The sequence below is a fragment of the Corvus kubaryi genome, unplaced genomic scaffold (assembly GCF_017639235.1).
Source record: "Corvus kubaryi isolate FWS band 111438036 unplaced genomic scaffold, C.kubaryi_AGA036_p1.0 71, whole genome shotgun sequence".
Classification (NCBI taxonomy): Eukaryota; Metazoa; Chordata; class Aves; order Passeriformes; family Corvidae; genus Corvus; species Corvus kubaryi.
In genome coordinates this window covers 1,213,067-1,240,161 of record NW_024582059.1, presented here as the reverse complement: position 1 = coordinate 1,240,161, position 27,095 = coordinate 1,213,067, and the positions used below count along the sequence as shown (strand labels likewise).

The following is a 27,095-nucleotide window of genomic DNA, read 5'->3' as shown; positions in this document are numbered from 1 at the left end:
CAACTGAATACTTACTTAACAGACTTAAGAAAAAGCACTGTAAAGTAATTTAAACCAATGGGAGCTGAAGATCTTCTGATCCTCTGACTGTGAGGTCACTCTAGTGACAAAAATACAGAGCTAGGTGCTCTGCTTTACAAGCCCAACTAAAGCAATTCAGTGCCACCTATTCAGCCAAATCAACCATAGCAATAAAAAGCTCAAATCTCACCAAAGTTAGCTTTGGCTGAACTTGGTTCAGTACAGATTTTTAAGAGCAGTAAAGATTTAAAACAAAAAGTCTTCTTTTTCTTGTCTCATGTTTATTCTTTAATTCAGCTGTTAGGTGATTTTTTAATTTGTAATAATCAGGTGATTTAATATAGCAACCTATATCACCCTACAATTTAATTTCTGTGGGGAGGGGGGAAGCAAATAAATATGCTCCTTCTGTCACCAGGGCTCATCAACAAAGTAACTTGACTAATTTTCCATAAATTCTCCTCCTGAACTCGAAGTAAATGTGCTGAAATCCCTGATTTCAATAGGAACTCTTATCTCCAGACTGAGGTATAATTTGGGATAGCCCCAGGACACGACTGGCTGGGCAGTTCTGTCAGTGTGCCTGGGCTCAGGGCTGCCTCACTGGTGTGCAGCTTCGATTCGTAAGCCAAAGTGCACCATGCCCAAACTCTTCTGCAGAGAGATGGTGCTCTTATCTCGGGCACACCTCTAAACTCCGGGCTGGAGCTCATTTACATCCAGCTCGCAGAAAACATGCAATTAGAGACTGCAGCCACCCACGTGGATTTGCCCCCAAGGAGATGAAAATTCAAGACATTTCCTTCACTCCATTGTTTTCGGCAAATTCTTGTCACAGCTAAAACTGGATCAAGCACTTCAGTGTAAAACATGGATCTGCCCACACTAACAGCAGTATGGCAAGATCAGGACACACATGGTAAACGTGTAAGGCCAGTGGAAATTTTCTACGCAAGTTTTCTCACGTTTTTTCAAATATATAAAAACCAAGAAAATTATAAATAAAAAAATTTACATAGTTAAGTATGCTGATGACAATATTAGACTTCCCTGTTTTATCCTTTCTTTTTATACTGCTGATTGCTTTTTCCCCTGGACAAAAAGGTAATGATGAATAAGCGGCTCAGCAGCTTTGATTTCAACTGTTCCAGACAGCAAAATTTTCCAGCATTGTGTGTGGATGAAAATGAAATTTACATGAAGAATTTTAGGTTGCAATAATGAAACATATTGTAACATACGCATTATCTACAACTTCTCTGCTCTTCATAATGACATGCAAAGTTATATAGAATCCTCTGAATATGCAAGACGTTTTCTACATATTAGGATTACTGTTAGCAAAGACAGGGCTAAACAAAGGAACATAATGCCATAAATCATTAAGATAAATTAATCCCGGTTTTGATATTATAGAAAAAGATACACTGTTATCTAGACTCCATCTGTCAGGACTGTTCTGCTAAACAAGAGGTTTTACATCAATTCCACCTTGCTGGCCAGTGCAGATTTGCTTCAAGTGTAAAGACTGGCATTGCAGAACTGCTACACTAACTCCTGACCTACACCATCTACTAATATACTATACAGGAAGAGTTTAAACATGTAACTAAATACCAAAACATCTTGCTTAGAGACATAGCAAAGTCTTCAATGCTGCAGCCTTTACATGAGAGATAGGTCTTGATGTGTTCCAGCTTAGTTATGAGTTAGTGATGGTGCAGGGAGATTAAAAAAAGGGTGAAATTGAACAATCCACATTATGCAAGAAGTCACATCACATAAATGTTTCTTTTGGCCTCCAATCCATAATCCTATGAAAACAGAGTAGGGAGACTGCAATGGTTTTTTGTGCACTGGAGATGTCTAGTTTCAGGACATCCCATGATAGCTACTGGTAAATTTTGAGAGAGCTGGCCAAGCACAAAGTAGATCCCAACGTGAGCTGCACTGACCACACCACAGCCAAGGGTTTAAATATCTGTCACAAAACCTCCTTTTTTACAGTACAGCCAAAGCTCATGCTACTGTCCTTTCATTGCACTGTGATTAACTAATGTAGGTTTTATAGTGAAAACACTGCCACAAGAGTAAAAAAAAAAACCACCAAAAAAATCAAAACAAAAAAAATCCAACACAACAAAAAATTGCAATTTTCAATTGTGCTCCCCTCAGTTATGACAAAGTGAGCACATTCTGACAAAACACAGAAGAGACTTACAGGAAAAGGTGTGAAACACTTCTGTCTTTACTGGCACCACTTGAATCAAGAACAGGCTCTAACAAGCAATGGCCTTGAGGAATTTACTTGTGTTCCCTTGCCAGCCTCTCCCAGCAGGTGTTGCCATGTGGGGATTTGTACTAGAAAAAAAAACCCAGATGCACAGAATAGGATGGGAGGGAGGGGAAGAGATGTATGTGTGTAAGTTCTACATGAAATTAAAAAGTGATGATCAATGAAATTAGAAGGTTTGATGGAAAGACGAAGAACATTCTGCTTTCTAGTTCACTCAAGAAATTCCATTTCCTCTATAACTCCTTGTCATGCTACTGTGTGACCTATCACACCTTTATAAAGCATCACTTGTATTATTACCATTACAGATTGAATTGGAATCCAAAGATCTGGCTCAGCTGGAGTAAATGATTTTATACCTGAACATGCCAGTGAATTTCATTCATTGGTTCATCATTACTGTTAACATAGGAAAGAGAAAAGCAAGTGGATTATTTGCCTGGGCTAGTAATTTTTCCTAAGAGTTTTGCAAGGCTATATGAAATCAGCTTTCCCAGCTTCTTCTCAATTCACAAGACTAAAGGCTAGGCTACCTCAGCCCATGCTGATTATTTTCCATTATGTTATGTTTATACTGATTCATTAGGAGATGCAACTGCTCCAAACTCCAGCCTTTCCCAAGAACTGCAGATGAACTAGAGACGCACACTGAGGAGAACAACGAGGAGTGGCACACCAAGGCAGAAGTTTATTGCTTGCCACTCTTCCCTCCCCTTCTTTCCCCATAAAGGAGTAAGAGAACAGCAGAATTAGAATACCTTAAGAAATAACACCAGAATTAGCATACATTAACCCTGCTCCTCATGAGAATGTGTAGTGCAACAGTTCAAAGATTTAATGCAATAACAAGACCAAGGTTTGCATTTAAGTTAAAAAGAATACTGAAAAGACACTGTGTAGTTTTTCCAGACTTCCATAGAAAAAAAATTTTGCTGCAAGAACCATAGGCAAAGACAGTTCTCCAATCCCAGAATGATTAATCACTTTTCTAATCTTCATACTGTGCCTCCATAGAACATTCTTTTGATTAACATATTTGAATTTTTTTCCAGCGGGAGAAAAAAAACCCACAAAAAAAGTTCAGTGAACACCTGAGCATAACACAGTTCCTATTAAAATGAGAAGTTCTACGCTGACTTTAAAGGAATTAAGTTCTTAAAAATGGCATACCCTAGAGATATTGAATAAGGAGTAACATGAACAGAAAAAAAACAAAAACCTGGTAAACAGCATTCTAGAATGAAGTGGAATAACTAAGCATACTCATACTTTGCAATAGAAATGGAGCAATTGAGCAGCTCAAGCCTTGCTCAAACTGCACCTTAAGAAGTGTTCCATTAGTCTGCACAATGATAGCGAGGTGGTAGGTGCAGGTAAGTTACTGCTCAACTGCTGGCAGATAAAAATGGTGCCAAAACAAACCCACACACCTGAGGACAACTTTATTTTTAAAATCAATTACACTTCGAAAGTTGGGATTGAAATGTAGTCTGTCTTGAGCAACTTCATACAAATTGATGTTGCTACGCAATAAGGTCCTATACACACACATACGATGACACTTCCATCGACTTGACAAAATTAATGCTTTATGTCCTTACTTTGACCTGAGGGTATGACTTTTTGTTCTTTTCACTAGAAGCACCAGGAAGTCCACCATGCGAAGGCCCTTCACATACGTATCGGAAACGAAATCCTCTCTGTGGAATACAGGAAAAAAAAACTTGAAAGCTGTTCAGAAACTAAACCAAAAGAGAAATAGCACACACAAACATGAACATGCACACACACAAACAAGACTCATCCAAATGGAAAAGTTACAATTGTTCATCCCTGAAATACTGAGTGCTGCTTAACAAAGCATCACTGAACTGTAGCCCTGGAGAACCTCTTCTATTCTCACTTTAATACACAGCAGCAACCTCATTTTTTTCTTTCAGTTAAGTGAAGATATTTGAAACAGAGATCTATTTATACTCTTAAAATAGGATAAAAATTCACATGTAGAGAATGCAAGAGCAGGAATTCTCTCCCAAGACTGCTGCTAGATGGACAAAATTGAAGCAAATACTAAGGAAGTCCAAAGCATCATAAAGGAAAGTACAGGAATGACACAGAAACACTTCTTCCGTCTGGGAAAAGCACTTGAAAGCTGAATCTCCAAGTGAAATCCCAAAACAGCCCAAAAGCTTCAAATGACTCTGGCTGGTTTTCATCTCTGCTACATAAATAGACATCTGCATATATCTGTAGGATACTGACAACCAGTCCAGAGCACAGCTCTCCATTGATTCCATTGATGAACGTCCCCTTCATTTTACATGGTAATCTATATGGCTCGAAAGATGCAACTCTTAAGCAAAGGTATCTGCTAACTCTAACTCTACTGAACAGTACATTTCATGGAGTCCCCAGTTTTGCTCTCAGATCTACTCTCCAGTCCTGCAATTTCTGGCAAAATCCTCATCTTATATAGGGCGCCCAGTGTCTGTCCAAATAGCACCAGTTAGTGCTGTAGCCTTTTTTAAGAATAATTCAGCTTCTTTCTAGTAGTAGACAACTCTGAATTTGAAGTCTGTATTAGCTGAAAGTGAACAATATGCCTTAAAATTACTCTGTAAGCAGTAGCTTCAATACCTATCTCACTAAAGCCTTTTCAGGTTAAAAACATGTTTCCCAGGCAAATGTAAACTTTTATTATTCGGACACTGACCAATTACCTTCCTACAGTGAACTGAGTGACCCACAGTACTGTGACTGAAGTGCCCAGCTATGATGAGCTTGAACTCAAGATGTCCAAAAGACAGAACAACCTCTGCAGAAGGCAAATCAACCTCTGCAGTCAGGACACATCACTCTGCTGATGGATCACACCGTTATAAAGCACTGTTTAGCTTGCCACACAGGGAATCCACGAGAGGAACCATTTGCTGAGAAGTCACACATGGAAACAATAGTTTCTCCTTATGGACTGTGCACTGCAGGCCCCACCATGCAGAGACGCGGCCTGACTTGGGATGAGCTTAAAACAATGAGGAAGAGGCAGCATATTCTTCCAAGAGTTCACAGTACACTGCTGTTTGACTTAGGACCATGATGAAGAGTCCTATTCCTGAAGGGATGCTCAAGCACAAAAATGTCTTTGGTGTGTGATTGAAACCAATGTTCTCCCCTGCCTCCTGCCAGGAAGACTAGATTGCAATATGCTTCTGCAGAAGACCAACAGGAGGATGGGAAAGCTTTTAGCCACTGTCTTCCCCTGTTTACTGAACAGCTCCATAAGGTAGGATTTTATGCAATTCATTGGGACAGACAGGAAAGGCACCTCCATACCACAACAGCTTCAGGAGGAATCCTTGTAGCTGCTGGTGCCACCGCCAAAGGGGAACAATACCCAGGCACACTTCAGGACAACCTTTATGCAGCAATTACTTTGTACATCAGTTGCATGAAAACCAACCAGTGCATTGCAATGACTTCTCTGCTGTCAGAGGAGCATAGGTCAGTGTTTGCTACATAATACAGAAAAAGTTACATTCAAGTACTTATCTTCATTATTCTTGGATTATTCAAAACAGACAACGGTAGCAAAAGGAATCTCAAAGGCCAACTGCATTTCTTTACAATAACAAAACACAAGTCACAAGTTCCTGTAACTTGGGAATTACATATTTTTATTTTTAATCTGTGTTTCAAAAACTATGAAACAAATCCTAAAAATCTTCCATGTTTGATCTACTAATTTATATTTCCAAATACTGGGGTACTGTAACAGTCACTTCTAAGATGAAGAGTCTATACTTAGCAAGGCGTATTTTTAAAACCCTTGGGGTTTTTTGTATTATGAAACTTCCAGAAAGAGACAAAGATGAAAACAGAACAAACCAGGAAACAAAGTACAAAAGTAAGAGTTAAAACTGCTCATGTTCAAGTGCCACATTTGTTCTGAGAGCTCAGTCTTTTCTATACTCTTTTTTAAGTCGTAAGTTTATTCAAAGCTGAATGTAGTAATATAGCTACCTTAGACATTTTCAAAATGTAGTCTTGCTCTTACCTGTTTTGGCTGTTCTATGATTTGAAGATATGGTCCATCTGCTAGCATAAAAGAAAAAAAAGTATTAATAGAAATTTTATTTCTATTACTATAAATAATATATAAGTTGTAGGGGTAAGATTATGTCCTCAAATGACTTGATATAAAATTTTTGAAAGCATCTAAGTCTCTTCAGAACTTAAATTTCAATAAATTATTTAATCACTTGGCAGTCTGTCATTTCAGCTAATGACCAGTGGAATAAGAAGAGGAGGATTAAATCAAAAAGGTTAATTTTAGCTCAGAGAGCCTAAATGGGCAAATGTTAAAACTTGCAGTGGTGTGTAACAACGGGATCCTTCCCTTGCCACTGACAAGAAGTCTGGCTTCTTGAGCTAAGGTTAACATTTGTATTTAAACCCCTGGGGCTCTGGAGACTACACTCACCAGCTTTTGGTCCTGGGGCTTCCTACTGAATAGGTGCTTTTGAAAGTCAAGAGACAGCCAATGGGAAGCTCTGAGGCATGGGAATACAGGGGGAATTCAAGCTGTCTCAACATGCCCCAACAGTCAGAACTACTTTAAAAAAACCCTGGAATTGAGAAGACTAAACAATTTACATTGTTTTAATAATTTCAGATACACTTTTAAATATAGTGCTCTGCTGGGCCTCTAAAAAGACCAAATACACTCAATTTGACTACAAATACAGACTCTATATTGAGATCCATCTTGAGCATGGTGCCAATACATAGGATTATGTTGTACTAAAATTCTATTTGTGTCATTTAAAGAAGGCTTCATTAAACAACTTTCAGTCTCATACAGTGGCTAACTTCATACTATAAACCTCATGCAAAATGCACCAGTTTATATAGCTTTTGAGTATGCCCTAAATCCAGTGAGAACTCAGTGCCACCAGAGTTAAGCATACATCACCTGATCAAAGCTGAGCTGCAACTCTGATCATTTAGATTATTTACATCAGGAAGGAAAGCTCTCTGGGTGGATGGCTGTGAAATACCTCTTAAAATGCAAGCCACTCCTGAGTCTCAAAACAGTTCCAAGAGCTATGATTTCTTCCCTGTCTCTTGCCAAGATGATTTGTATTTCAATGCTAAAAGATCAGATGTTTTTAAGGTAGACCCCAAATGACAGCTTCACTGTGAATACCTATGTAGCATTTTTCCGGCCATACTCCTGTTGGAATTCGGTATCATAGCTTCTACTCTCTTGAAGGTATTAATGCTAAGGAATCAAGCATAGGTCTTAACTGAACAAGCTTCTCTCAACAGGGAAGTTTTAATAAATACACAATAGATGAAATTAGAATTCTGCTGCTGCAGTTAGCTGACTCAGCAACTGAACAAACTTCATGTCAAAGTTATATTGCAAATGTCAGTCACAACAATTTCCCATTTAAAGATAAATTATCTCCCAAGTCCATCAATTGTACTTTTCTTTAAAAAAGTGAACAGCGCTACTTGAACTCATGACCCTATACACATCATCCTGCATTACAAAGCAGGAAAAACAGTTTGGACTTCAGGACCTTGAAAGGATGTACAGTAATATTTAGCTTTGGCCTTGTGTTTCAGTTTTTGTCTGTAACAGTCAATATGTGCTGAGCTGGGTTTAAGCAATACATCAGCATTTAAATTAAAGACCTCTCTTCACAGATCTCTAACGCTCCTCATGCTTTAGGCACCTGAAAATTTGTATTTTAACAATCCAGAAGCTGTGTATTTTCTAGGCATTGGCAGAAATAATGCACCTAAAATACAACTGTTTGTAGTTCAGCTTTCAACCAAGCCTCCAGGGCATGATCTGCCAAGTAATTGTTCTTTGGCTCTTCTCCTCTTAGGAATTCATTTTCAAGGCATGCACATTGGGTTAGCACAAAATACTACTGCTTTCTCTCAAACATTAGCCAGAAAAGGAAGTGTTCTTATCCAATGGCTAAGTGGCTGCAGAAGTCCCCCAGGACACAGCAGACCCAAGTTCCAACTCTTCCTCAAGATAAGGAAACTCAAAGTCCTAAGAGAGGGATATACACTATCTTGGCACATTGGAAAACTAAAGGAAAATGCTTCATACCACTGAAATGCCCTGACCTTGCATGGCACTTGTGAAAACTCAGGAAAATCAAAAATTGAGGACTGGTTATTCTGACCTCTTGGGGAAAAAAAAGCTTATAAAAAGCATACAAATATGCTGACAAAAAAAATCAAAATATTTTATATACCAGCACTAGAAGTGCAAAAATCATGCAGTGTGAATGCACAAAGCCAAATTAGATGTCTGTTATCATCAACCCCATTATACAGATCATATAGCAATGTATTTAAAATGTTTTTTTGAGGTCTTATTTTAACCTTTGGGTTGTATGACTAAAGATTTTCCATTTGGTTTTTTTTTTTACCAGTGACTAAGTAATTCACTGGTATAGCATCTGAACCAGACCCAAGGATCATTACAGAGAAGGCATTCCAATGCAAAGCACTTGATTATATCTGAAACGCTACTTAAAAATAAACCAGCAGCGTTCAAGAAAACATCCAGGCATAAACGGCATATTATTTTGATTATACAAAGGATTTTATTTAGTGAAAGGTCTCATATAGCTATTTTCACTGAACTCTGAATACTTCCCAGAAGCACATTACACAGCCTAACACTGGCTATGTGTGGTTCCTTTTTTCTCTCATCCTTTCCCATGCGGAAAAGAAAACACATTTAGTGTTTTGCACACCGAAGTTTTTAATATTTTGTTTCTATTAGTAGGCGTGTCTGGTCTAAGCAGGCAAAGAGCAGGAACCTGAAGATGAACACCTTGTAAGAGGAACTTAGAACGACAAGATTTGTGATGATCCTTTGTTCCAGCCTGGAAGGTTGTTTGATTCAAGTTCCTGTTTAATGAGCAAACCCTTTTAAATGTTCAACAGCCACAAGAAGGAACACTACTTAATGCATAGCTCATGATCTACTTTTGCCCTCAGAGAGGCTGAACGACACAGTCACGGAGCTGTCTTTACACATGGTTGCCAAGAGCCAAGTTTTGACAGGAGCGCTCCTCACGCTTTGCCTGGCACTGCTACAGCCGGGAGGCCAAGAACTGCAACTACAATGTGTGCTTCTCCAGCCTGGAGGGGCTTTGGTGCAGACTGCCACATCCTGGCCATGCTTCAGGGCTTCTTTTTCTGCCTTCTCGCCTCGGTTGCCACAGACTGACTCGCATCCCACTCCAGTCTGAGTCACAGTCCCACTTCCCCACGTCTTCTTCAACTGCCAAGTTTCTTCATTTTCCTTCCTGCCTGAGTCAGAGGCCCTCCTGCCCCTTGACACTCCCACCACTTACATTCTTTCTTCCTCTCGACAGGCCTCACCCTACACACACACACTTCCGAAGGAGCACCCATCTTAGGCTCCCTCTTGATTCCACCTTCCCACCACAGCAAGGGTGTGGGAAAAAAGGGTTTCTGAGGTAGGTGGGATATCCCTGCAAGCCTGGCAACTCTGTTGGACTAGTGGGGCCCTGTATCTTAACAGCTTTTCTAGTACCTAAATGCATTCAATTTAACCTGCAATGACCTGTGGACAAGACTCTTCCCTCACGTCCTCTCTGCTGGTGGGTCTCCCAGAAGGCATCTCACCCTTGTAACTGCTCTTTTGCTCTGTGGACATGGATGGAAATGCTTGTAGCCTCCAGGTTATGATTGTTAAATCCCACATCAACTCTCTTGCGTCCATCCTGGCAGTGGTACCTTGCTGCTAAAAGCTCAGACTGCAGATCTAGAGCCTTATCCTTCCTGAAGGCTTGTTGTAGTATTTGCATGCCCTCCCCCTCAGGGATTCCCCTGCACAGGAATACTCTCTCGAATACCAGCTCTTCAGTGTTCAAAGCACGATGTTTAAAGCAAGTAGCACATGGGACGTTGCTTAACTTGTCCCCTCAGTTCACTCTTCCAAACACAAGCACAGAAGATCTAGAAAGAACACCAGAAATGGTATGAAAGTCTGCCCAAGCTCCTGAGGATAGGGCCACTGCTATGGAACAGGGAAAATGAACACTCATCTCTTTTTTGGTGGTGGTCTGGCTTCCTTGAACCTCTAACATTATCTCTCTCTGAAAAAACATGAAATAAATTTTTTTAAGTGCCTTCTTTTTCTCCTATGACCTTCTCATTTTTTCATAGCAAGTGTCACAGAGGCCTGTACGGAGGAGGTTAAAGAAATAGCAGAAAATTAATTTTAGCAGCCTGCAGGCAGTACTGCTCAACTCCTGATGGCTCTGCTTCAACTTCAAAGTTTTAGAAACACACCACCTTAATGCCAACAGCTAGTTAGACCAGAGCCTCTTGAAGCCAAAACAACTACACAGTTCCCACCTCTAACTGCCACATGTTATGTGGTTGTAGATGGCCTTGTATCATCATGAGGGAGTAAGAAACACCCAAAATTACAAGCTGCTTAGCTCAGAGCTCTGCCCATTTCCTCTCTAATGTAAGGCATCACTTTGTCTCTTCACTACACAGTGGACATCCCACTGATGTGCACCTGCTTTTACTCTGCCTAAATACATCCCCATCCACTGCCTCCATCCCCAATGCCACTGAGGATCAGTACCTAACCTACCTAATCACAGGCAGGATACTTCCCAGCAGGCCAAAGAAGAGGCTGACTTCGTGAGGTACTGCCTTTGCTGCTGGTAAAAACGACATAACCGCTACAGCTTTAGAGCCAAAATAACAAAACAGCCTAATTTTTTTTTTTAAATGGACATACCAGAGAGAAAAAGAAGCACACAAAGACACTTGAGCACTGACAATGTTGAGAAAATCTGTGTCCCAACATCTCAAAGGTTTTCTACTATTACTGTAAATATTAACGTAACAGCAGAACATCTATCACCAGAAAGTCCCCAAATTCCCCAGCTATTTGTTGATTCAGCCAGGCTGGCACGACATGGCAATCCAGGGTTATACATTAAACCTGTCTGCCGATGGAATAGGTCTGACATTGTGCATATACGGATGCACAGACTGAAAGATATACGCACCACAGCCAAATCATGAGGAACAATTAATGTCTTTGGTTCTTTCTGCCTTAATCATCCAACCGTCCTAGAGAAAAATCCTTTTTAGAACCTTTATTTGACTCTCTCCATATCTCAGCTGGAAGTACTTTCGGAAAATCCCACATGACTTTTTAAACTGAACTTACTGAATAGAAAGAAATCATTAGTCCCTGTTTGAAAATCAGTAAAATAGAATGTAAAAATTATTATCTTATCTTGTAACTGAAGAGCTAGTCCATAGTAACAACCCAGCATGATTTCAAGCATGCGAGTAAGCAAGCATTACTGGGATAATGTTCAAGAAAAAAAATGACTGTGGCATCATCAGGTGCTGTTGAAATTATCAACCTCTCCAAAATCTTATGATTAACTTTTTGTTTGAGATAACGTCAAATCCAGAATCCTTTACTGAATCCCATTTTGTGCACAAGGAACTTGCCACCTATGTTGCAGTAGTAGACAAGAGCAGTGGCAGTTATAAAAGAAGGCCTTTTTTGAAGCAATTTTGCAAATTAAGGGCAGAGCTAGACTTAGCCCAGTAAGAGTTTTCTGTGGCTGAAGAATTCAGTGAATCCCTGACTCCCTGACATGGTTTTGAAAACAGCTGCTTCTACTTTAGACAGGACATAGTTATCTGAAAATTAGTTTTATATATCTGAATAATTAGTATGAAATGAGTCTGGCATGAAGAATACAGAGTAAGCTCAAAAGGTAAATGTAAAAAGAGCTCATTACAGGGCAATTTCAATAACCTTATTTGTTCAACGGAAACTAGGTGAAAAAACCCCTTGGTATACAATGCACAAGCCCTTTAATCCTACACAGATGAATCTTACTGAATAATTTTATCTGCCTTAATAAAAATACACTGTAAACAAATGATTGCAACATTAATTTGCTGGATGTTTTTCTGTATTTGTCAAGAGCTTTGCTCATGAGAACATTTTATCTTGAAACAAAATTATCTGCACCATGTCTTTCTTGATCCTTTCTTGATACTACTCTTTCAAGAAAACAAGAATGGTTTAAACAAGGGAACACCAAAACAGTAAGCATGCTTTAATTTTTACTTTAAAAGCAGCATTTATTGTTACTTTAGGGTGGAATTTTACCTATGAAGGAAAACGTTAGACGCTTATTTCATTTTACTCTTCACACCCTCACAGCTGTTCAGCATATCAAATGTTGCAGTCAGAAGTGGCTTGCACTTTCAACTAAAGAAAGTAATTTGCCATAAGATACCAGCTACACCCTGATACAACAGAGTCAAACAAGAGAAAGCTGTCATGGTAAAAGACATGAATAGCTGTATCAGAGATATATATTGAGAAAAACCTCCTAAGTAAAATTTTATTTCCTTCTTCCTTTTCTATCAGCTATTCTAATAGACTAAGCAGGAGAAAAGAGTTTTCCAAATTCATGCAAGAAGTAATATTTATAAAGAACTTTAATAAGCAAAATCAGACCAAGGTTGATGGAGCAGCTAATACTGACTGAGCTATAAGAGACTTGTATTTGTTCTTACAGTTCTGGAAGTATACTGTAAGAACTGCTTATCAGACCTTTGCAGAATACTTTTTGCTTATTTTCAGTGGTTTGTTACAAAATTTGTCTGAGCTTTCAAACTTGTGTTATTATTCAGGAAATTGTCGGGTGCTTCTAATACCACACTGCCACTTCACAGGAAACAGAGAAGTCACCGAGAAGGAAAAACAGATTCGAATGGTACAGGAAGTTAATATTCTCTACATTTTATTAGTGAAAAACAAGCACCTTAAGAACTACTACAACAAATGCAACAGCATTCCAAAGGACAAGAAGCACATGTTGCAGTCTGCAAACTGGCAACAGAAACAAGTAACTTGCTGAAGGTGCAAATTTAGAAAAAAGCCTCAACAAAGTAATTTATAACACAGGTCACTCAAAAGCCCTTTGCTCACTGTCCTGGTTTCACCTGGGAAACTGCTGCAACTTTCGGTTTCTGTACAAGCCACAAGAAAATCAGATTTGCCTCACTGCTGAAAGCTTCATGAGGGGAAGAAAGAGATGCAAAAAGATGCAATAAAAAAATCTAGTTGACAACTTTGCAATCTACTATTATGACACACAAATTGGTAAACAAAAAAAGGCTCTGAAAAGAACTTCTCAAAAGAAAACAAACAGGAAGAACCAGCAAGACAATAGCACCATCAGAGAGGGTTCCTACCTGTTCGTAGTGGTAAGTCTGAAGTGATGTAATTTGTACTATTAAAAAATGCATTCATTCCCATGAACTGATCCACTGCAAACATCTATATTGAAAGAAAACATACTCCTCATTATTACATGTATACATAGTTGCATAAAACATCTATCAGCAAAGAACTTCAAAGTTCTCTGCAAATATTGAGACTGCAAACACCTTGCTGAATTACAGAAACATTTCATAGCTCTTTTATTTTTGCTGGCAACAGCACTGCAGAGCTGACAGCACAGACCCAAGTTTCACCAGAATCATGAGACCGCATCAACCTCAGCATAGTTTCTAAACACCCATTTTGCTTATGTGCACTAACAACTATAAATTCTAAGAGCTTATACAGTAAATTCTGAAAATCTGACCCTAGATGTCCTGCCCAAGGCCTTGCTAAGAACCTGTGAGTTTTCATTTCCACTTCCGTGATTAAACCTCACCAGACTACATTCTTTATGTAAATATATTTACAAGCTCTAATGCAAAAAATCAGTACATTTAAGTTAAAGTTTAATTTTTTTTTATTTTTAAACACTTCTCTTATCTTACTGTAATTGCTGTCAGGTATAAATCTATCTTCTTCCCAAAAGGAGCAAGCATAAAGGAGAAAACAGTTGCTTTTTGAAAATTAGGATGAGTAGAAATGACCTGTTCTTCACTTAAAACTTTTCACCCAAGCACAATTCTCACATTTCAAATAATTTATGAAATGATACAAGAAAATCAGGAAGAGCTCCTGAAGAGCTAGGCCTAAGGATCTGTGCGAGTGAAGGAATATTTTAGTCATCACTGTAAATGCAAACATCCCAAAAAATTACACAAAAGGGCCTTTTAGGGCATAAGGGACTTTATTTTCAGGAAGAGTCCAATGTCAACCACAGAAGAAATTTCAGAGCAAGTGTCACAGGCATGCAGGGCATAAAAATAAGTATTTTTTTTCAACTGCTTAATTCAGCAGGCCTAGCTTTCCTTCTCATTTCAGCCATTAACCAGTGGCAAGGCACTTTACAGGTCACATAAAAACCACCTTAGGGGAAAAAAGCTCTAATTTCTGCCAACGCAGAATGCTTTTCTATGTCCATGCTAAACCTAGGAAATAACAAGACAATATGAGAGAAAGCCTAAACAGAGAGCTAGGAGAGGATACAGGGATACTGAAAATACAGAAATTCACTTACTTGGGGATCAGATACTCCCATAATATAGGAATCTTCTGCCATTTTAAGTCCTGAAACACAAAAACATGATTAGAACTCCCCTTTTTTTTTTTCTTTTTTACAGTGTAGAGCAATAGAGAAGCCTGGAAAATGCTCAGAGTTAAAAGCCCAATTTCTGACACATTTTACTCATAACATTAATGATTTCCAAAATACTTCTAAAATTCCTCTGTATTTGGAAGGGGCAGTGTAAGGACAGAATAGGATTTTCCATTGCCTATTGCCAAGAAATTAAAAATTACAGTCAAAGTCTAGAAGTCAAAACTTCTTAAAATCAGGAATTGTTTCCATCTTTGCTCTGACTATTCTGCCATTAGACTTTAAGCAAAATCATTACCACAGAAATAGCAGAAACTCTTTTTATTTTTATACAATAAAAAGAACAAGATGAGCATTCATGAATGAACCCGAACAGTTTTCTTGTGAAGTATTACTAAATGCAAATAAAGATGCCCAAGAAAGAACAGACAGTATTTTAAAAATTTTTAAATAAAACCAGGAATCAATTATTGACTAATTTTGAACACCTTTATTTCCAGGGGTCCACAAGTGCTTAGCATGCACAACAGCTCTGCGCTGACGACAGCTAGGGATGCACAGCATACCAGAACTCTTTCTCACAGGTCTACATGTAAATGCTGGACACTGGAAAAGTTTAGCTTGGCGTAGTTTTACTGGGACCAGTAGTGGGCCAGTAGAAGAACCTGTGAATTTTCTTAGGCATTTATTAGGTCTATTAGAAAATACTAGTATTAGTGTTATTTCCTTTCATGGAGATGTTACCAAAAGAACTGCAATTTCACCTACGCTGATCTCTCTAAATAAGGCTCTCCAATATTCAGATATTCAGGAATATCTGAAACTAACAGTAACACTATTTCAAGAGACTCATGTCTGCATGCAACAGACACTAAATAAGGTTAATAACTAAGAGAAGACAGAAAAAGGTCTCTGGCCCTCATATTCCATCACAGTGAACAGGAGCCAGCAAAGAGAACTTTGCTAGAAAACCTACCACACTATCAAAGAGAGGTGCAAGAGATCAGTAAATCATTAAAGAAAAACTGAGTCACCATGGACCTTCTACAGGAACTAAAAAGGCAAATATCAAAAGGAAAATTGGAATACTTGGGTACTTCATTTCGATGGAGGCCCAACTCTACTTGTTAACAAGCTCCAAAGACAACACAGTCACCCATCCCCCACAAAGTAGAAAATTAAAAAAAAAAAAAAAAAAGGAGAAGTAGGAGACAATATACAGATGACTTCAACGAAAAAGAGGTTCATGTGGATACAACTGTTTTTTAACCTAGAAAAAGAAGTACGCACCTGACTGTAAATCCATTTTAGAAATATTTACTGGGCAATATTTACTTGTAGTATTTGGGCAAATATCAAATAACTGGTCATAAGATTTCAGCCAAAAGTTAATAACAGATATAACAAGCAGCCAATGTCACCCATGCTGTACTTCATCACCTAACACAACAGGATTTTAGCAAGATAAAGAAAACACCAGTCAATCACATTAACTCATAGGCACATTCTGGAAAGCATTATTTTCATCAACCATTTGCCATTGTTATTATTCATCTTTATGGCAGAAGTCAACAAACAAGGCATGATAAAACCTTCAGGATACAACAAAAAGTACTAAGATGTTTTTATTCTGTTCCATAGAAAGAATATAAATAACATTATCACCAACTGACAAGTTACTTGAATCACTGAAATAACTTGAAACATTTTCTGTCAAACACTTCTTAGTGAAAGGTGTAGATATTACAGAAAACAATCTGAAGACCTCAACAGCCAACTTTTTTTTATGGAGTGTCAGAACCCTCTTGTTCCACCCTGATTAGGTAACTGTGAGTGCAAATGCCAGGTTTCTTCTTCATAAATAGAATAAAAACTGGTCCTAAAAGTCTTGTTTTGTGATGTCTCATATTTAAACACTTACTATTTCATGAGTCACATATGTAAAATTGTGTTCCAAAATCCTGAAGTTTCCAGATGACATGGTAAACTTGCTTGTTCAGAAAAATAACATATTCGGAGGAGCTAACATGAATGGCATCTGCCCACTTGCCTGTTTGCTAAACATATACTTTGCCAAACTTTCAAAGCATCTCACAGCTTTTTCTGTGAGCCCCACAGGATAAATGTAATAGTAGGTTCTATTTTCTTTGTCCTATTTTAGTTCCTCAGCCCGCACCCCTCTCCCTCCAGCAGCACTCTGGGGGAGAAAGGCAGTGTTCTCACACTTGCCATGCTTCCTGGTCACGTCTACATGTCCACAATACAAGACTTTCTAACAAAATGGAAAAAATAGCACAGAGGCATTACTTCTGAAAATTTTTCTTTTGAAGTATTTTGATGTAAATATTAGACCCCATACAGAAAAAAAAACCCCTACGTCCATCTGAATCAGTCCTTCAGTTTCACCTTTTGAAAACAGTAATTTCTGGCTTTTTGGCTGCTGCAGTGAACAGTGACATGACAGCAAAACAGCAGCCTTTAAAGATGTTCCCCCTGCAGCACTACATTCAGCTCTGGGCTCCTCAGCACAAAGAGCACATGGACCTGTTGCAGTGAGTCCAGAGGAGGCCATGAAGATGCTCAGAGGGCTGGAGCACCTCTCCTCTGCAGACAGGCTGGGAGAGCTGGGGCTGTTTAGCCTGGAGAAGAGAAGGCTCTACAGCACCTTCCAGTACCTGAAGGGGGCCTCCAGGAAAGCTGGAAAGGGACTTTTTACAAGGATGTGTAGGGATAGGATGAGGGGGAATGGCTTTAAACTGACAGAGGGTGGGTTTAAATCAGATATAAGGAAGAAATCCTTCACTGTGAGGGTGGTGAGGCACTGGAACAGGTTGCCCAGAGAAGCTGTGGCTGCCCCATCCCTGGAAGGTTGGATGGGGCTTTGAGCAACATACGGTAGTGGAAGGTTTCTCCACCCAGAGTACGTGGGGGAGTAGGGACTAGATGATGTGTGAGGTCCCTTCCAACCCAAACTACTCCATTATTCTATGAACATTACACTTGGAAGCAGCAAGGTAACTACCCACATACCACCCAGTCGGCTGTAGGTGGGTACTAATGAATGTCTAACCCGGTATGAAACACAATCTCTCTCACACCAAAAGCACAGATGCCTCTTACTTGAGATCTTTTTGTGTTCAAGTCAGCTGCAGTGCTTGGGGGAGAGGTTAAAGACATTCTCTCTGGCCTGAATGCTAAACCAGTTTATTATAAACAGATTATAATTTAGATGTGCAAACATACACCTTTGTGTATGTAAACTCACACTTGATTGCCTTATCAGGGCCTAGACAAAGATTAACCAAGCTGTTTAAAATAACCCTTCTAAGTGACTAAAAACACTCCCAGTTTCACTATGTTTTGTCCTCTCCAAAGCCAAACAGATAATAAAAATGTTCTGGGAGCCCTACCTTCAAATTACAATTTGTCTCCTTAGGATTTATTAAGTTAACAAATCCCTGCACTTCCTCCTACATGAAAATTGGTGCAAATCCGCAGTCAGTAACATGATTAAAACCCTAGAAAGACACAGATAAAATAGACCCTAGCATTAACTGTGTGACCTTCAATTGGCCTCTTCCCAAACTGCTCCAGTTTCTAAGCACCTTTCCCATATGCATCAGGTGGTAAGATTAGCATCTACCTCGAGTAGCTTTGCTCATTCTCTCATTGCATGAGCTGTATTACGGGTCACCGATTGCCACCACTCTCATTTGAAGATGACTGGATTAAAACTGTTTCATGGAAGTTCATGTTATTATAGATGCCTGCTTCCTGCATAAGATCCAATTCCCACAAATTGTACAGCAAACTAAAATCTACAATAAAAACATACCCCCAACACCTGCACACCACAATCAACCACACTAGTCTCCACCCTGGAGAGCATCTAAAGTCTTTCAGATAATGGGGCACAGGAAACTAGACATTTCAATTCACAGTATTTATAAGTGAGAAAATGCAAAGGTCAGTGAAGAAACTTCATTTAGCTCCTAGTGCAACAGGAAAACAAAATCCAGCTAAACTTGCCCAAAACCACACAACTGTACCTTCTGAGGGTAAGCGTGTATGCCTGTGCATATGCATACACGTTCCTTTCTCCTTACAGCAGGACAATTGCCATTGTCAAAAAGGTTTAAAAAGGGAGAAAAAGAGAAAACACCTAGGAAGACATGTATACACCTATGGGAGAGGACTGTTGCACCAAACAACCAATGGCAGGTACTCTGCACCACTGCTCCTCCTTAATAACCAAATGACACGAGGTACAAGTAGCCACAGCTGGAAGAACATGACTTATTATATTCTGAATATTTGTTCTAAAGCGTCAAAAGGAGCAGCCATTTAAAATGGAAACAGCATAATTAACATAAGAATGCTGTAATCCACGAACAAGAATTCTCATTTCTCTTTATCTCAATAATGTGATTTCAGACCTCTTCCCAGTTGTTCTTCAACATCCACTGTGTCTGTTTACCTTTTAAAAAGCAAGATAAATTTCCATACCCAACTGTTTTCAGGCCCCCCTGATTTGTCAAGGGTACAGATCTTTCCTTTTACTTCTCTTCAACTTTCCAGCCTGAATTTTGAGCATGAGGTAAACCCTTGCTTTCTCTGACACCAGTATCCAATCCAACCCCTACAAACTTGGAATGGGACTTCTTCCTACTACCTTTCTACAGACAATCATGATCTTTATTACTCAGTTCATTCCACTTGAGAACTGAAATTCGCCTGATGGACGTTCTTCCATGAGGAAATTTATTTAAACCATCTCTTACTTTATGAGATGTTTTACATCAACCCGTTCTCACCTTTCAAGGCTGGGATACTGAAAGCAAGCCTCACAATAGGAAACTCAACTACTACACTTCAACTGACTTGATACACTGAAAGAACAATTCTTCCTGAAAGTTTTCTAGCAGAGTGCTTTTTCTCTTTAACTTGGCTTTCACTGGAATTCACCTGTTAAAAATAAACTTCTTTAACAGGACACTGAATGAAAGTAATTAAATTCAGTGTGGTTATGCTCTTAGCCTGTTTATTTTGCTTAGTAAAAACAGAGAGGAATAAGGATGAAAATGAAGCAAAAGATGTATCTGTTTCATACATTGTAAGTACATTTTTACTACATCAGGGCTATAAAGCCTGGCAGATGATCTCATTACAGAGAACTATGTTTTTAGGAACAGCACCAAATTCTCAGAATTCCTGTAGCAGCTATGAAGTACTGAGTAACTGCTGTATTGTGCAGACAGGGCAGCGTGTTTTACCTGCTGTTTCTTCCTTAAGTGGCAACTATCCATCCTTGAACCTCAGTCTTCCACCCTTTGCAAAACATGATCTGTATCTGGATAGGGACAATTGTTTCAGAGATCAGCATTTCCCAGACAGAGATGCTGGGAAAAGGTATTGTGCAATAGCCACTTTGGGTTGCTGGGTCAGGGCCGGAAGCAGGACGAGAGCTGCTGAGATGATTTTGGCTGGAGGCCAGAGCACGATCTGCTCTGACAGAGCAGAGATACCGATCCAAGCTGTTCAGTCTCAAGCCTTCACCACTGCAGTTCCTTCAAAGTCAGGATGCTGCCCACCCCCTTCAACGCACAGCATTTTCACCTTCCTTCTTGCCACCTCTCGAATTCAACCAGCACTTCATTTCCCTTGGAACCCAGTTATTCTTCCCAGAATAGCTTGTCCTGCAAGTACAGCTCCAGAGCACAAAACTTTTAATTCAAAGTAAGAGAAGATAAACAGCTAAAGCATTCTGTAATACACAAAGTAAACAGAACTCAAATATTAAGGCAACGTCATGCATACTTTCACCCACAATATTGGCATAGATGTCTTCAGGACAAACAGGAAACAAAAGCATGTTAAAAAACACAAGAAGCGATTGTTAACTCACTCATATTGACATGAAGCCCCACCAACTATGTTATTTTGAAGGGATTTTAACTCAGTAATGAAGCAGATTTGAAATTTGCCTTTAAATGTTGAGATGTTTACTACTATTTCTTCTCTCAGCTATGACTTCAATACCTGGGGGTGTACGGAGCTGTTTTAAGGAAACAACACTGAATTTCTGCAAAAGCTGCATAAGGAAGTTGTATTTTTCACATTCCTTCAGGTACTTCAAAGATGTGTAATCTCACAATAATGATTTGAGTGCAATTTCTCAGTATACAAGTGCAAAAGTTTGTGCAGAGAGGCATTTTGATCAAAGATTCTAATTTCCTCTGCCATTTTTGTCATCCACACGCTGTTGCAGCTGCAATAACACTACATAACCCTAAATGACACTGTTTGTTTTTCTAATATAACAACCCAAATTGCCTCCTCTTGTGACTAATTAAGCCTGCTTATTATTTCCGGTTGGGTGGGACCTGGCAATTGTGTCAGTGTATTTTTAAAATTTTAAAATTGCTGAAGTTAAAATTTTCAAGTATTTTCAGTCATGAGCAGATAGCATTACTTGACTACAGTATAAAAACTACAGAATATTTAGGAAATTAAATCAATCTCAAGTACTTGAGATTTCACAAGTGTGGTGCTCTAAATCAGAATGGTTGGGTGCATAATATTTTTATGAAATCTAGAATCAAATTTATTATAGCAGGTAACTACTAAATCTCAAAAGAAGAAAATCAAAGCGTAAGAAAATTTCCTTGGCAAAGAGTAACTGGACTACCTAAAAGATGTTCTATTAACTATGTTTGCAAACAGAATTTTTGTTTTATTCCTTTCCCAAGTATCAAAGTAGTGAACTAATATGTCAAGAGGAAATGCTAAAATGCCATAAACATACAAACTGTTTTTCCACAATATTGTTGGAATAAAGTTAGAATGTTTTTGTTAAAACACATTCAAAGCAACTTAAATCAAAGGAATAAATGGTATTCAAATATATGGCAACCATATTCTGGTACATGTATAATGCTAAGTAGATGTAAAAATACTGAGGTTCAACACAGCAAAACAGTTCCAGTAACTACATTGAATTTTAGCCATGTGGAGTGCTAATGTTACTAGAACTAACCCTAATATGATGTTAAAATGCTGTTACTTTTTCCTCCAGATTAAATGAATCACTGAATGTTCTTTACAAATAGCTGTAGTTCATATAAAAGTTGTCCATCAAAGTAAAATTTTAGCAAGCCATACACACCCGTTTCATAAGCCTGAAGTGTAATGAATCATTAATACTAAACTGCAAAAGCTTTTCCTTTTATTTTGGGGTAGAGAGGGCACGGGAAGAACAGTGTTTCTGAGAAGCCAACATGTAACCCCAGGATTGCAGAAGTTCAGTTCACACAAGGTTTGCTGTATCACCAGGTACAGTCACACAGGCTCTGGGCTCCTACTGAAGACACAGTCCCTCACCTGATGAACACCAGTGGCAAAAGTGGGCTCAGAAAATAGCAAGGGCTGTTACCACTGCAATCACAAAGGTGAACTAAGGAATTCTCAGCGTCCTTTTGGTTCTGAACAGCCACTGAAATCATAACATGATAGAAGCAATCACTTAAATAGCACCAGTAAGAGGAGCCAAACAGGTAGAGCTGAGTCCAGCACCATCGCAGTTATACCCAGTTTTCAAATCTACAGGTGCCAAGTGGCTAACTAAAGCTTAATTTTTTGCTTTTTCCAAAGAAATCGTAAAACCCCTGCAGTCTCAATGTTCTACAGTAACCTATGACACAACAAAACTCACTTGGACTAAACTAGTAAGACCAAAAAACCCACCGACTTCCTTTGTTTATACTTCATTTGTGTGTTAAAATCTGTCCGCCTTTAAGCAGATGGAAGTATGATCTTTAGAAGAAACAAAAAAATAAAGCCAAACCCAAGCAAAAAAACCCAAACCACACAACTCAGACCTACTTTGCTCTTGACCTGCTGACAGTTTGCTTGAAGGACACAATGAAATACAGGGGTATTTCAGGTCAGTATTTTAAATGAAGGAAAAAAAGATTGTGTATCTATCTGTCACTGCTTTTCAAAAGAACATAGAAGTTGAAAGGGGGAAATAATGCTGGGAGTAGCAGTAGTAGCTTCCTCCCCACATGATCTGTCAGCTCCACCTAAATGCTAAACAAAGGATTTTACCTTGAGACTATAATAACTAGAAACATCTTTTAAGGCCTTACTTTTGAAAGTGTCAAGAGTGCTTCATCAAAATACATGTTTAAATGAAAGCACTGAAGAAGATCCACTGAATTATTTCTATGCTCAAAGCTAGATGCAAACTTAGTGCCTGACTGACCTAAGGGCACAGTTAATGACAACCATAATTATGATCCTATCAACACAGAACTTCATAAAAGGTTCACAGCTTATTTAAAGGCCATCAAATTACAACTTCCACATCTAAAATAACCTGTGTCAGAGCTAAAAGTGACCAAACCCAGGAACTGCTTTTTCATTACCTACCTGAAACATTAATTATCTTCTGTTTGTTTTACAATAGCTGTGTTATTTATTCAGAGAACCAAAGGAAAGCTATCAGCTTTTCAGTTGAAAAAAAGGCTTTTTAACTAACTGTAGAGTTTTCATTAGTTGCTTACATAAACGAGTAACAATTTTCTTTATGACTGATCCTTTTGAATTTAGAGTTGGCAAACACTTACAGCACTGAAAGGTGAAAGTACTTTAGCAAGTACAGTTTGAAGCAATCTATGAAAACACGGGGAATTAACCAGAATCTCTGAAGACCACAGGTGAACTTTCTCAACACTAGCTACATCAGAAAGCCAACTGTAAGCTAGTAAAAGATATATTGTCTTTCGCTGTATCTTTACATCTATTTTGCATTACAAGCACCTTTGATAGTGAAGACTCAGAGGCCTTCAAACAGTTTCTGTCCTTCCAGAGACAGCAATATGCACAATAAAATGAATTCCTAACTGAACATATTTCTGGAGTTTGCATGTATTCATGAGAAAGTGGCATGGGAAGATTTTGGAAAGGGCAGCAATGAAAAGGAAACTCAAAAATCTATTAAGTAGCAAATTTGCATCAGTGGTATTTATTTGTAGGTATCTATTACTGAATTCACGTAATGCTGCCTGAAGGGAAAAAGTAAATTTATTATTGAATTTTTAAAAGTAAAATTTTAAAGTAAACTTAGATTTATTATTAAAACTAATTTTAGAAGTAAAATACATAGTAACACAGAAACAACCAGAACTGCTACTTTTCAACAAATGAAGCAGGAAATTTTCAGATGTGTACATAATTGAAACACCACTGTCTGCTTTTCACCCTCTCTCCCTCTTCCAAAATACTCTTGTTCTCTGTCCCAGCACACCTCTATCCAGCAAACTTTTCTGATTTCGAAATAAATACTACAAAAACATTACCAAAGGTGTTGCTGGAAAAAAGCGAGTACAGATAGGAAGTTTATCTGCTGTTTTAAAACACACTGTTTTTTAAAAACATGCAACATGATGCAAAGTGACAAAAGGCTGTTCTGTTTTAAAACCTCAACTCAAAATGTATTCATTTCTTGCATGAGCAAGTAACTACGTTTTTTGATGACTCTACCACCGACTGACATTTCTTTCTTTCTAAAGGGGACAAAGGGTAGAAAGAAAAAGGCTTTTTCCCTTCTGTTTAGTATTTCAAATTAAGATATTTAACATATCTTGCACGGATTTCAGCACTGAGATTCCCTGAAATCTCCACACTCTGTGGCATAATCCTGACAATAACATTTTGGCATAACTGTTAGTTAAATTCTTGGGCCAGGGAAGATTGCAGAACAGAGTATCTGCTTCTGGATGGTTACAGGCTGCTTTTTTCTCTTTCATTTTCTCATAAACTGTAGTCATTTCTGTAGATTACAAAACATTGCACACAGGATGCTATCTTAGAATGACGTCTTGGTTAACGCTTTCCTAGAACGGGCAGCTACTTTCTTTTATGAAAGAATACAAATGCTTTGACTGAAATACTATTTCAAAAGTTGATACTACACAGTACATAGCACAGAGACTCCGGATGTCAATAAAATCGAAGTGCTCTCTTTTCAATCCTGTTCTGTGAGCTTGACAGGGGTGGTGTAGCACCTTGCAGCATGTAAGGCACGAGGTGACAGAGCAAAGAATTCATCCACTTTTCTCTGTGAACAGAGTAAGTGAAAAGAGGGCTTCTGAAGCACAAAACATGTCAAATATAATCAGCACTTTAAAACCATTTTTAAAAATAAAAATATATAATAATAATCATCTGTATTTCCTTTAAAATGTTATTCTTAAGCAAAGATTTTGTGTGTTTTAAGACAGGAAGTTGAAATGCAGCAGATCATCCCTTGCCTCCAAAGTCTTATTCCCCAAATGCTTACAGTCACTCACATTTACTTATCTGAATGAAATCAGGCATCAGTACACACACTATGATAATGGCCCAATAGCACATAGCTCATGTCACAGAAACAATACTCCGTTTTACATTCATGTAAAATACATCAGTAGCACTTCTTCACCCAAGCCACCATCAAAGCAGAAAGCATCAACAGATTAAAAAAATTATTGTGATGACGAGAAGTTCGATATCCTCGGCTTTCAACGTCAAACGTAACCGAGCAACCAGCGTAGTAATACTCCTCGTCGCAATGAGAACTTCTCGATTTCATCACTTACTACTAAATTACCTTTAAAAACCTCACTATGTCGTACCTTCTAATACTGTCTGCTGCACCCAAGACGAGGACACCCAGAGTTGCCAGTATCAAGCCCACGTTTTCGTGGTGACCACCTGCACTCCCGAGCCCGGCCGGTGACCGTGCCCCGGCCGTGTCTCAGGTTCAGCACGTACGTGTGTCACCTTCGAAACCAGAAGCGACAAAAGCAGCACCTCCTTTGCCTACGAGCACCCGCTGTGCGAGCGGCAGAACCTGGGCTTGCAAATTTTTTTCACTTTACTGTTCAGCCTGTCACGGACACCCCTTCCCTCGCTAGGAAGACCCCTGTAACACAGCAGCAGCAAAGCCGTCCCCGGCATCCCGCCCCCTCTCCTGGCTGGCTGCAGGCGAATCCCGCGGTAATTCCTCCCGGCGCTCCAGCGGGGCTGCTCCTGGCGCCGGCCACAGCCTCCCGCGGCAAACCTGCGCTCCGGGGCTGCTGCGCTCCGGGGCTGCCGCGCTGCCCCCGCCCAGCCCAGCGAAATGCCCGCTCCCGACCCGCTCCCGCTGCTGCGGGACAGAGGAGCCCAGCCAGGCGGGCGCCGCGGTGGGGACAGGGGGACAGGGGAGAAAGAAGGCAGCGAGCGGCGGGTCAGGGGCCGCCTGGGGCTCACCAGGGCAGGGCTGGCAGCGCCTCCTCCTCGTCGTGCTGTGCCGCCGGCGGTCCCTCAGCACCGCTCCATGTAACCCGTCGTGCCGCCGCCCGCGTCCTGGCTCCGCGCGGACTTTCCCCCTCCTTCCCGCCTGCTCCGCCGGCGAGGGCGCCCGCCCGGCACCGGCCTGCGCAGCCTCCGCCCCTGCCCCCAGCCCGCCGCACTTCCTGGCTGGAAATTCCCGCTGACGCTCCGGCAGCGCGAAGGGCGGGGAGGGGCAGGAGCCGCGGCCGGCGGGGCAGGAGGAGCCGCGGCCGCGGCGCCCCGGGCGCGCTCTCGCGGAGGCGGCGGGGAAGGAGCCGGGGAGCGCCTGCGACCAACCCACCCGCTGGCCACGAAATCCCTGTGCCGGGGACAGGCCCTCCCGCCCGGGTGAAACAGCGTAAATACGCGAGTCCTTTCATCCCAGGGCAGTTACCATCGCCGCAAGAGTAGTCCTGTCCTTGTTCACGTTCTTGGCGCACGGCGGCATTCGCGACACCTCTGTGGAGACGGGCCCGACCCGGTGGCTGCCAATGGTTTTTTTTACCTCTAAATGTAAAGTTTGGAAGGGAAGAGAGACTGCATAGAGTGGATTTAACCCCCCTCACGCAGTGCCTGGCTGCTGGCTGGCTTTCCCAGGCACTTCATTAAAGGAAGTTTCCCGATGGCTTACCACCCGATGCCTGAAAACATCCCTGAACAGGGAGTACAGGCTACACAGCACCCTTTTTCTATAGATTTACACCGCTTCTGGCAGAGCAGGCTCCCAGGTGACTTCCGTTAAACAGTGCCAGCCATCAATAATACGCTTCTTAATACCAAAATCCGGGTTTGCAGCACAGTAACCAGGTCTCCCAGACACA

General features: G+C 40.0%; 1 protein-coding gene across 3 annotated transcripts in view; it reads right to left on the bottom strand.

Annotated features, from left to right (window-relative positions):
* Nucleotides 1-26,293, bottom strand: part of NFKB1 (nuclear factor kappa B subunit 1) — a 57,597-nt gene extending 31,304 nt beyond the window's left edge. Inside the window, exons 1-5 of one of the 3 annotated variants that reach the window (XM_042049661.1) lie at nucleotides 26,212-26,293; nucleotides 14,839-14,888; nucleotides 13,634-13,718; nucleotides 6,372-6,409; nucleotides 3,919-4,017 (exon numbers count right to left, since the gene is read on the bottom strand). In XM_042049661.1, the coding sequence (XP_041905595.1) occupies nucleotides 3,919-4,017; nucleotides 6,372-6,409; nucleotides 13,634-13,718; nucleotides 14,839-14,880 (264 nt within the window). In that variant the 5' untranslated portion in view covers nucleotides 14,881-14,888; nucleotides 26,212-26,293. Of the gene's footprint in view, nucleotides 1-3,918; nucleotides 4,018-6,371; nucleotides 6,413-13,633; nucleotides 13,719-14,838; nucleotides 14,889-20,189; nucleotides 20,942-26,211 lie in introns of those variants that run through there. The other 2 variants (XM_042049662.1, XM_042049660.1) reach the window with 2 other exon arrangements.
* Between the last annotated feature and the right edge of the window lie 802 nt (nucleotides 26,294-27,095).